Here is an 11,904-nt window from a genome sequence, read left to right on the forward strand (position 1 = left end):
AAGAAACTGGTGTTGGTCCATAAACATCTGTGTGAACAAGCTCTAGTTTATGAGCTTTTGGTGTCTGACCCGTCTTCGCAAAGGATACCTTCTTTTTCTTGCCAAGCACACAGGGTTCACAGAATTCAGAATCCACCCTTTTTAAATCTAGGAGCTTGCCTCTGGCAACGAGCATCTTCATTCCCTTTTCACTCATGTAGCCGAGTCGTTGATGCCACAATCTGGATGGTTTCATCCCGCTGGTCACTGCATGCACCTCACTGTCGGGAACATCGACCATGTATAAGGTGCCTCGCTTTTTACCTTTGGCGATTACAAGGTTTTCTTTGACAACCTTCCATTGCCCTTCACCAAAAATGACTTTGAATCCCTGGTCATCCAACTGCCCAGTAGAAATCAACATTTTCTTAAGGCTTGGAATGACTCGAACGTCCTTCAATGTCCAAGTGGTACCCAATGAAGTCTTTATGTCTGTCATCTATTCCTGTGATGTCAAGAGTGCGATGGTCAGCCAAACGAACTTTACCAAAATTACCTGTTCGTAGATTCTTCATCATCTTCGTGCTGAAAGTAGCATGAAATGATGCACCAGAATCCAAGATCCACGACTCTRCTRAATTCTCAACACAACAGATAAGGGCATCGTCTGAATCATCAGTTGCTGCGTTCACCTCTCTGTTTCCATCTGATTGTTTAGGGCATTGATTTCTGAAATGCCCAGTTTCTTTGCACTTCCAACATTGGATGTCTTTTCTTGGTTTTGAGTGGCTCCTCTTTCTTGACTTTGATCTACCTCTGCCATTACCCCTTTCTGTCTTTCTACCTCTCCCTTCAGTGCTTAGCAAAGCACTAGATGATTCTCCAGAACTCCGTCTCCTTWTGTCCTCTCCTAGGATGAAGTCACGAATGCCCTCAAAAGTGAGTTTAGAGGTTCCAACTGAACCACTAATGGCAGTGACAGTTCCTGACCAACTTTCCTGTAACGAGGATAACAAAAGCAAAGCTTGGACTTCATCTTCAACCTTAATATCAACAGATAACAAGCGCGATATAATGGTATTGAAACCATTAATGTGTGAGGTAACAGACATACCTTCTTTCATTTTGGTGTTTACTAACTGTCTTATTTAGGTGCTACAAATGTTTACAAGAGAAGAACACAAGAATTTACGTGGTTCACACGATCAGATTGATCGTGCTAATCCACGGGGGCAACTAGGTTTTTCTTTATTTAGGTGCTACAAATGTTTACAAGTACAATGAGATTAATATATATAGACAAACATAATTAGGGTTATCTCCTAATCAAGGAAACTAGGGTAGAGACTAGGGTCGGTTCCTTTTGGGCTAGGGCCGGCTCCTTACTTTATGCCTCCTCCCTTTTGTCTAACTTAGTAGGCCGAAGCCTACATTCCAACAAAACAATGTAAATCTACCATGCTTTAATTCCTTACAACAAGTGGTAGCATATATCTTCAACTACGGCAGTACTTCTTCATGCAAATTGTAACGAATAAAAGGTATTTAAGAAGTGCAGGTGCTACTTACTTTCTGGCGAGTCCAGCCTCTATGTGGAGTCCTAGAATGAATCCTCATCAACTGGCACAAGGGTGCAAAATACAGTGTGTCAGTACTAAACAAAAAGGCTTGTCTAGAATTGGAATGCTAAATTTTTAAACAAAAAGCATCCAATCAAGTTTATGATGTACTAATGCTACTCATAATAGAAAGAGCGACATAAATGCATATGCTCATGCAAATGATATGTTAAATTTAACTGAAACTCTCCCTACAAAACATTATGAGGTTGAGGCTTATTACCAGGTATCAAGTCACTGTTGTCAAAGAAAATAATGGAGACACAGAGACAGCCATCCTAAATTGAAAAATCTTTTATCAATTGACTTGTTAAATTCGACATTCGCTATTGGGATATTCAAACGGAAACTCCTTCTGTTCAACATGCTTATGAAGTAAGGTCACATTAAAATGTGTCAAAACTATGATATTCACATGTTAATATTATCTTAACATACAATCAAATCCTAGCCTCCAGTGGCCATATTTCAATAATTACATACTTTTCTCATTACTGATTTTGATTTTATATATAATGTTGATAAACTTGAATATTAATTGAATACTGTGTTTTGTTTATTTCATTCTCTTGCCCCTTAGTTTAATGGGTTTCCATCACAAAACCTGTGTGTTTGTATAGTGTTATTGCCTCAATCACTGTTGCTGTAGACATAAGTTGTACTGACCAATGTGGTCAAATTTGTGCATTTCACTATATGATTTGTATGATTCAATGAATTGATTCATGAAAGCAAACTACGAAATCATTAACCAAGCATTATCTTGTCTGAATTGGCCTCGTTTTGGCTGATTCCTCTTATAAATTGTATAAATAGATGTTTTATTCCAAATATTAACTGAATTTATGTTTGTTGAGGGTCTATGTTATGTGTATTGTGGTCACTTCTTGTGAGGGTTCCTGTCACATCTTCTCAGCCTCGTGGTGATTGAAATCAAAGGAGTTGCAGTTGTCCTCTCCTCTATTCTGTTATGTTCCAGTCCTCTATTTTGTGGTCTTCTCGCGGCTCTGGCAAGGGTTCTCTCTAGTAATTAATGTTCAGTTGATTAAAATGTACAATGATTATGTAGATAAGCAGACCTTTCTTTAACCAGTAGTAATTCATTTTTAGCATTAAGCAGCAGAAAAATCATTCCTACACAAACCACAAGCTCTATACTATTGTTTGGTCCAAAGACAGCAACATCAAGCCTTGTATGGAAATATGGAAACAACGGCCAATAATTACAACACAAATATAAACAAAGAGAAATGTGCTTCAATGCAACCTCCAGAGACAAGCTACGGTTCCATCCAAAAATACTTAATGTAGTAATCCAAGAAATTTATGCAGTATGGAGCATGTAGAAGAACAAATATATATAATCTACCCAACTCTTGGATGCTCGTACTTTAGAGTTTTCACACGAACTTCTAGAATAACCCCCTCATAGAAGTAATTGTGTTTTTTTAGCTTGAGCAAGAATTGTGAGACATTTTTATTTTTATAGAAGATTTCCTCATTATCCATTCCTCACTCTCTGTTTCCTTTGCAGCATAGGTGATAACTCTAATTTTCAGATTATCTGCACAACAAATTGAATAAGATACATAGTGGAAATGGGGAATTCATATTTTATTGTGGTCAACGAATTAGGGTTCAACTATACTGTTTGTTATGACAGAAGGACGAAGAACAATATAGGGCACGTATTGGGCCATGGGCCAGTTATAGATAGAAACATGAAAGCGAAAATAGAAAACCTAAATGACAGCGACTAATGAAGAACCAAGAGAACCAACTAATAACTCTTCCTCGAGCTCGAGCATAGATATTTATCATGTCCAACTTGTTTCCTATGAAATCTACCTACGATTGTGGATGCCGGTTGGAAGGAGTCTCAACAACATAATTTTATTTCAGATGGCAATCTACTTCTACATTTTTGGTTCTCTCATGGAAAACTTTATTTTTAGCTATCGCCGTCTAAGAAAAGGCACATAAATACCATCACTTAATGTATACAAATGATGCATCAGAAAAAATGAAAAGCAAGTTGAGCATGAAATTTTCATGTGGTGGTACAACGGTGGAGGAGGTAGTTGTGGCTGATGTGGTGAAGATATTGGTGGTGGTGGTTATGGTGGAGGTGAGGTGGCAATGGACGGTGGTGGTCGATGGTTGACGGTGGTTGTGGAGGTTGTGGAGGAGGTTATTGCAGTAGAGGAGGAGTTGGAGGTGGCCAACGGTGGTAGCGATGGTGGTGGTTGGTGGCTGATGGTGGTTGTAGAGGTGGCAATGGACAGCGGTGGTCGGTGGTCGACGGTGGTTGTGGAGGAGGTTGTTGTGGTATAGGAGTTGGAGGTGGCCAATCGTGGTAGTGTTGGTAGTAATGGGTGGTGGTGGTCGGTGGTCGACGGTGGTTGTGGAGGAGGTTGTTGTGGTATAGGAGTTGGAGGTGGCCAATCGTGGTAGTGTTGGTAGTAATGGGTGGTGGTGGTCGGTGGTCGACGGTGGTTGTGGAGGTGGTGAAGGAGGTTGTTGTAGTAGAGGAGTTGGAGGTGGCGAACGGCGGTAGTGGTGGTGGCAATTGACAGTGATGATCAGTGGTCGACTATGGTAGAGGTGGCGATAGACGATGGTGAACGGTGGTTGTGGAGACGGTGGTTGTGGAGGCGGTGGAGGATGTTGTTGTAGTGGAAGAGGAGGTGGAGGTGGCCACTGGTGGTGGCAGCGGCCGAAACTAGCGATGTTGACCATTAAAACAAATACCATATTAATATTATATATCAAACTAGGTAAATTAGTAATATTTTAGTTTCTGTCTCATTCTTGTCCCATCTTGTTCCACCTATTTTGGTGGAACAAGAAAAAGCCTATTTTGTCCCACCTTGTCCCAGTTCTTGTCCCTATCTCATGTCACACCAAACGTGGGATAGTATGTCCTTGTTCTGTCCCATGTTGCGCCAAACATGGGACAGTGAGTTTTGTCCCGTCCCGTCATGTCCCATCCCATGTACCAAACGTAACCTAAATGATATTTTGGCATGATTGTATATAGGCTCCTAATAATATGCTAATGAACATTTTAAACAAAACAATGCTCAAAGCACAACCGGCAAGCAACTCAGCTTTCAAATGGCAACATAACATGCATTAGATTTTAATATCTCGTCCTCTTATTCGCATTTCTAATTCTGTTCAAATATACAAAAACTTTATCAGGATTAGTGACAAATAGTGCGACTCAAATCACAACTGGCACACATTTGATGACCCATTGCACAACATGTCTCTTTCTAAAAACGCACAAGGCATGTGCTTGTTCAACATTTAATGTACTAAAATAGTATTAGAAAATACTTTCTTCTGCAACTCAAGTCACTTTAACAACTATACTTTTTTTTTATTAACCTGGATATCCAACCCGCTATGCGAGCCAGACATTAAATACTTTCTTTAACAACTATACTTAGTGAAGTTTTTTTAGAGAAATCCTGTATATTTTCTCATTCATAATACACAAGGTATATACACAGCTTAAGGGCCTAACCAGAATCCCATAATTTACCGGATTTGATTGTACAAAACAGAGACTATCCAACTATACAGATAACTATAAAATTTGTTACTAAAAGATAAATATACTCCCACAAAATCTGGAGTATATTATGCATATCAATTTCACAATCCCCCTCAAGTTGTTGCATATATATCATACATGCCTACCTTGTCTATAACAAGATCAAATGTCGATTTTAATAGCCCTTTGGTTAGGATATATGTTGTTTGCTCCTCGGATGGAATGAAGGGAATGCAGATAGTTCCATTGTCCATCTTTTCCCTTATGATGTCTCAATACACTTCAGTGTGTTTTGTCAAGTGGTGCTCGACTAGATTCTGCAAAATGTTAATGAGTGTTTTATCATCACAGAACAACTTCATAGGTAGCTCAACCTTCAACCATAAATCTGCACAGACCCTTTTGATCCAAATCATCTCACATATGCCATTTCAACCCCTGCACTACTTCAGGATACTACACTCTGTCTGCTTCTTGCTTATCCAGTGACAACATTTCCCCATGCATAAATACATTAACCTAACGTAAACCTTCTGCTCATGTTTGGGTCTACCAGCTTGCAGTAAAAGCTTCAATGGCTCGAATCTCTCCTCTTTTGTAGAATAGTCCTTTACTTGGACAACTCTTTAAATATATGAGAATTATGTGGACAACTTCTAGATGTTCTTCGTACGAACGATGGATAAACCAATTCACCATGCTAACGGCAAATGCAATGTCAGGTTTGTATGTGACAGATAAATCAGCCTCCCAACCAGTCGTTAGTCTCGGTGAATATCAACCAGTTTTTCATCGGTGATATCATCCAACCTTTTGTTGGGGTCAATTGGGGTATCTATGGGTCGGCATACACTCATTCCAGTATCTCGTAGACGATCCAGAACGTATCTCCTTTGTGATAACACTACCCTTTTTTGACCTTGCAACCTCCGTACCTAGAAAATATTTCATTTCTCCAAGGTCCTTTACTTCAAATTCTTTAGCAAGTTGGTCTTTCATTCTTCCCATCTCATCACGATGATTACCTGTGAGGACTGAGGAGTATGTCATCTACATAAACGATTAGAGATCTGGTTTTACCCTTCAAAGAGAATAGAGTATGATCAGATTGAGCTTTAATATAAACATAACTTCTAACTACTTGGTTGAAATGTTCAAACCATGCCCTTACAGATTGCTTGACCCATATAAAGCTTTCACTAATTCATGGTTTTAAAAATCGTTTGAGGCATATGCGGCCTAAAACCACACCTGAGGCGGCGCCTCTTGGACCCTGGACGAGGCGTATGCCTAGGTTCAATGAGGCGGTTTAGTGAGGCGTGAAGCACTGTCGAGGCGTACACCCCATATGATATGCTTTGGTAATGTTTTTTGGCTTTTTATAAGCTTTATGGCAATAGTAGTACTTTCTCTTCATGGTGTCTTTTTTTTATTTTAAAAAAACTAAAAGTCACAGCCGATTGGCCCCAATATGTACTTTTAATATTTTAAAACCCAAAAAGCTAGTACTTTCTTCCTCCAAGCAACCAATTTTTCCACACCCCTCTCCGCTATCTCATGGTTTCACTCTTTCCTTTATCAAGAACCATTGAGCATCGCGTCTAACTAATTTTGTATTATATACATTGTATATAAATGTGTATATATACATATTTTGGTGTATATATATTTCCGCCTCGGGGCTTACGCCTCGGACCACCTCGAGGCTTACTCCTCTCTTCGTTGAGGGAAAATGCCTTGAGGACCGATTTCGCCTTTTATAACCTTGCTCTAATTTGCACACTTTTGAGTCAAAGTTACTTTCAAATCCAGATGGTGGCAACATGCAACTTCTTCTAGTTTGCCATTTACGAAGGCATTTTTTACATCAAATTGCCTGATTGGCCAATCAAGATTTGAGGGAATCTTCTCTCATTCACTTTTCCAAACAACCTTTTTTCTAGATCACTACAATCCTTTTACGTAACTTGTTGAAATTCGGATGGTACGTTAGTTTCTCCAGGAGGAGTATTATGATCATTTTCCTATAATGTTGTTTCTATTGCAATAGTCCAAGAATTGGACCATCTACATCTCCACATGTTCAAAGATTGGACCATTTTTGAGATTTGAGTCGAATGCAAATGGGTCAAATGCAGATGTAAACACTAAATCTGAGAAAATCAAGTCTTCTTTTCTATTTTCTCTCAAGGATTAAAGAAACGAATAATTTCAAAAAAAACATAACATCCATGGTAACAAACATTTTTCGGGTGCTTGGATGAAAATATTTAAACCCCTTTTTATTGATTCCTACAAAAAACACATTTGAGGGCTTTGTCGTCTAATTTGCCAAGAGTGGTACTAGTGTTCTTAATAAACATTATACAACCAAAAACTTTTAAAGGCATGGAATAAACCATTATCACTTTGGAAAAGAATTTTCTAAAACAAAAATGGGTGTTCAAAACTTTAATTCTTTAGAAGGCATTTGGTTCATTAAATATGTAGCATGAAGAAGAGCATCTTCGCTTAATTACGTTGATACTTTTAGTTTAAAAAAATAATGCACGGGTGATTTTAAAGAAAATATCTGGCTTTTTCTTTTAGCTTTGCCGTTTATGGTGGAGTATCTAGGCAAGAGCTTTGTTGAACTATGCCTTGAGCATCTAAAAAATTCCTAAGAGTTCTAGAAAAATATTCCCACCCATTATCATTTCTAAGAATTTGAATTTTAGTATCAAACTGAGTTAGAATCATGTTAAAGAATTTTTTGATGACATGTTCTACTTCAAAATTTTCTTTAAGCAAATAGAACTAATATACCCTTGTATGATTATCAGTAAAGGTAATAAACGACATGTTCACATGACAAGTAGTGACCGTAGAAGGACCCCATGTGTCACTATGTATCAAAGCAAAAGGCATGGATGGTTTATATAGTTGTGGATGATACGTACTCTTGTGTAGTTTTGTTTACGCAAATCTCACATTGAAAAGAAGAAAGATTTTTATTGCCGAATAACACAAGGAACAAATGTTTTAGATAAAAGAAACTTGGATATCCTGATCTAAAGTGACATAAATAAACCTCATCATTGCTCAAATTAGATGTAGTGTGGAGGCAAGAAATGTCTCTGATAGCCTTATTTGAGTGTGTATTCACTCATATAGTATGTAGAGTCCATCATACTCATTAGCATGTTCGAATGTCCAATCATCCTCCCCTAGTCTAGGTCCTAAAAATAAAATTGAATGAAGAGAAAAAGGCACAACAATTGACGTCAGTAATCCGTTTATGAATAGAGATGATTTACATGAGAGTTTCAAAACATGTTGAACACTAGAAAGAGTCAAATCCGGTGATATTTTTATATCACCAACTCTTGCTATGGCAGAAAAGTGCCATGAGCAATTCGCGCTTTCTTATTTCCTAGTCAAGGATTATAAGAATAGAACATATTTGAGAAATTTTTCATGTGATCAGATGCCCCTAAATCTATGATTCAAGTTGTTTTATGTTGTAAGTACACACGGGAAGAAGATTGAATATTTTTACCACATAGGTTTGGTTTTAAGCAATTTTTAGGAGCTCTATTTTGATCCTTTGTGAGTTGGGACTCTCGTGGTTGGTTTTGAGTATCTTGAGTTGTTTCACTTATGGTGTAAAGAGCACTTTCAAACTTGATCTTCCAACCGATAGGCTTCCCATGAAGCTTCCAACACTTGTCTCATGTATGCCAAAACCTTTTAACCACAAGGGTGGTGTCTGATTGGTTTGAGCTTGGCTCCAAAGGTTAAAAGTATCAGGAGGTCCCAAGTTCAAATCCGAGGAGGAATAAAAATCCCCTTGTAGCCATGGAGGTTCAAATGCGATGACTCCGGGCTATCTGCAAAGCAGGTGGTCGCCCTGGAATTAGCCAGCTCGCATAGCGGGTTGGATATCCAGGTTAATAAAAAAAAAGGGTTTCTTTTTGGTATCATTCCCTTGGTACATGGCAGGAACAAGTGGGGTTGTTGTTTCGCCAACATTAGCAGATTGGATCCCATTCGTCATTACTTTACTTCGGATTTCTTGAAGTCTTACTTCTAATAATACTTCTCGAATGGATGGAAGAGGCTTTTCGCCAAGAATTCTTCCTTTTACTTCATGGGGACTTTCCAGGAACATAAAAACATGGTCATTCTCCTCCTTCTGTCGAGCAGAGTCTACAGGACTCTCGCACACATCATCGTGGAATTGATCCAACTATTGCCATAATGCTACCATCCCGTTCTAGTATGTGGCAATCACAGGATTATCTTGTTTGGCTTGCCACTAATGTTTTTGAATTTTAATGATTTGAATAGGTCTCCAAGTCTTAAATATGTGGCCCGAGCAAAATCCTACTTTTGTGGCTGTCTTCATGAACATATGTGGTTTGGCAATAGACATGAACATTAATTTGAGTAGTTGTGCAATCACAAAGAATTTTTCGGAGCACCATGAATGGTATCCTAGGTCATAAGGGGGCAATTTTGGAGTTTCCCTTGTCAAAAAAACCCAACTTACCCCGGCCATCAATGGTGAGTTTCCCAAATTGTGACCATTCCAAGTATTTTTTTCACATTCAAACATGCATGGTGATTTGCATCAGTGATTAGGAGTAGTCAACTACTCGTGTTGATCAATCAACGGATGTGACGATGTAGGTATTTGGTTCGGACTCCGGCATATTGAACTTAGGCTAAGAGGTTTACGATTCTGATGTGCATACATTGTTGTATATTTTAGAGAGCTTTGATACCCTTAGAGAGCTCCGGTACAATGAAGTTTTTACAAAAAATGTGTATTATATACAGCTTAAGAACTATCCAAATATAGAGATAACTATAAAATTTGTTACTAAAAGATAAATATAACCCATGAAATATGGGATTATATTTTGTATATCAATTTCACCCTTAGGATGATGAGTTGATGTTTCAAACTTAGAACATATGAAAAGAGAACTTGTGGATAATCCATATCTTAGCAATGGTATCATACTCCACCAAGTTGATGTTCATATCCATTAGTCATTAATGCATAATGTAGACTATTTGGAACTTTATCCTTCAACTCAATTAGGACATAAACCCATCCTTGTTTCATAGTCATCTCCAAAAACCACACTACCATCACGGTTAGCAACAATCATGAATATGCTATGCACAATATAATGCTAAAAGAAGCATTGCAATCTACATAATAGTGCATATGATTTAACTAAATAATAAAGGCTTTCTTTCAAACAACAACCAGCTATAGGCATAATGCAACACAAGTACTACATCCTACAGCATTATCAAGTGAAGTTTGTTAAAACAAATCCAATCATCAATCATACCACTACATGAACTCCTAAAAAGTAACCAATTTTAGCCGTTTCTACATGATAAGCGCCCCGTACGAAATGATTTGTTGAAACAGAAACCACAAATTGGCATTATGCTGCTATACACATACGAAGTAAATTTCCAATTCCAAGTTCACCCCCTTCAATCATACGAGAGACTAATTTAATCACTAAACGAACTCATTGAATAACAAACCTAATAACCCAAAATTCAAAAGTGAAAATGTGAAGATTGGTTGGAAAGAGAACCTGATAATATGCAAGAACGGCAATAACGCAGTCAATAAAAGCAAGAGCAAGATTGACAGCCACTAAGGCCTTTGAGTAACAACCAGGTTGTTCTAACTCCACTATCATCATCTCGCTCCTCAAACATGCGGCCCCCGTTCCTTTATCTCCTCCTATGCATTCATACATACATACATACATACATAAAGAATTGGAGTCGATAAAGAGATAGATGTGTGTAGAAGCGAAGAGAGGGAGTATGGTTGAAAAAGGAAAAGAAAATCTTCTATCTATCAATGGCGGATCTGCTGGGTTGATTGGCTTTATACCACTACTTAGCTGTCTCTATAAAATGTCTCTGGTAGTGCCTGCTTCTTATATTTGTACGCGTATGTAAGGATGTGACGTTGTCCATGGTTGCAATGACCCGTTTGCTTCCTGGATTTCAAACCCAAGACCGGTTGGGAATTTTAATATCTCTCATGGTTTTTAAGGTTAGAAGTGTAAGAATAAAACGGAATCTTTGATATTTTTTATTTCATTTTTATCTATGAATTATATTTTAGATAAGAAATTGATGTATTTTGATATAATTCATTAGTCTTGATATTTAATTAGGATTAATTTAAGTATGAAGATTTATTATTAACACTTTTCATTGTAATTTTCTTTCTCACTAAAACCCAATCCTCGTTGTAGGTTTAGGTTCGGATAATTCTTTTAAATAAATGTGTTTTTAATATTTGGTAACTTAAGAGTATTGTTGATTGTTTGATTTAATTTTATACATATAACAAATAGGTAATATTAAATTATTGATACACAAGTATATAACAAAATATGTTTGTAAAAGATGAAAATGTATTTACATATCATCACTCATGCATTGTTGGTTTTACTCAACCAAGATAACTCGTGCAATTCTTAGAAACCGTGTAAACTAATTTCTATCAATAGGAAAATTTCATTTTTTTTTCTAATTAAATTTAATCATTAAGGGTATTTTGGTCATTTGTATTGTTTTCTATTAAATATGAAAGTTATTAATAAATCTTAATTAAGGCAACATAATAAAGGTAATTGTATAAATAGTAACATTTAAATATTTAATTAAATTGTAATATTAAAAATTGGATCTTCTTATATTGTGTGTCGATTA

General features: G+C 37.2%; 1 protein-coding gene across 1 annotated transcript in view; it reads right to left on the reverse strand.

The window, feature by feature from the left end:
* LOC112502194 (tobamovirus multiplication protein 1) overlaps positions 1–11,088 on the reverse strand; it is a 46,085-nt gene extending 34,997 nt beyond the window's left edge. Inside the window, exons 1-2 of the mRNA XM_025106042.1 lie at positions 10,767–11,088; positions 1,549–1,599 (exon numbers count right to left, since the gene is read on the reverse strand). Coding sequence (XP_024961810.1) covers positions 1,549–1,599; positions 10,767–10,946 — 231 coding nt within the window. The 5' untranslated portion in view covers positions 10,947–11,088. The remainder of the gene's footprint in view (positions 1–1,548; positions 1,600–10,766) is intronic.
* Between the last annotated feature and the right edge of the window lie 816 nt (positions 11,089–11,904).

The sequence above is a fragment of the Cynara cardunculus genome, unplaced genomic scaffold (assembly GCF_001531365.2).
Source record: "Cynara cardunculus var. scolymus isolate 2C unplaced genomic scaffold, CcrdV1 Un_Scaffold_1059, whole genome shotgun sequence".
NCBI lineage: Eukaryota > Viridiplantae > Streptophyta > Magnoliopsida > Asterales > Asteraceae > Cynara > Cynara cardunculus.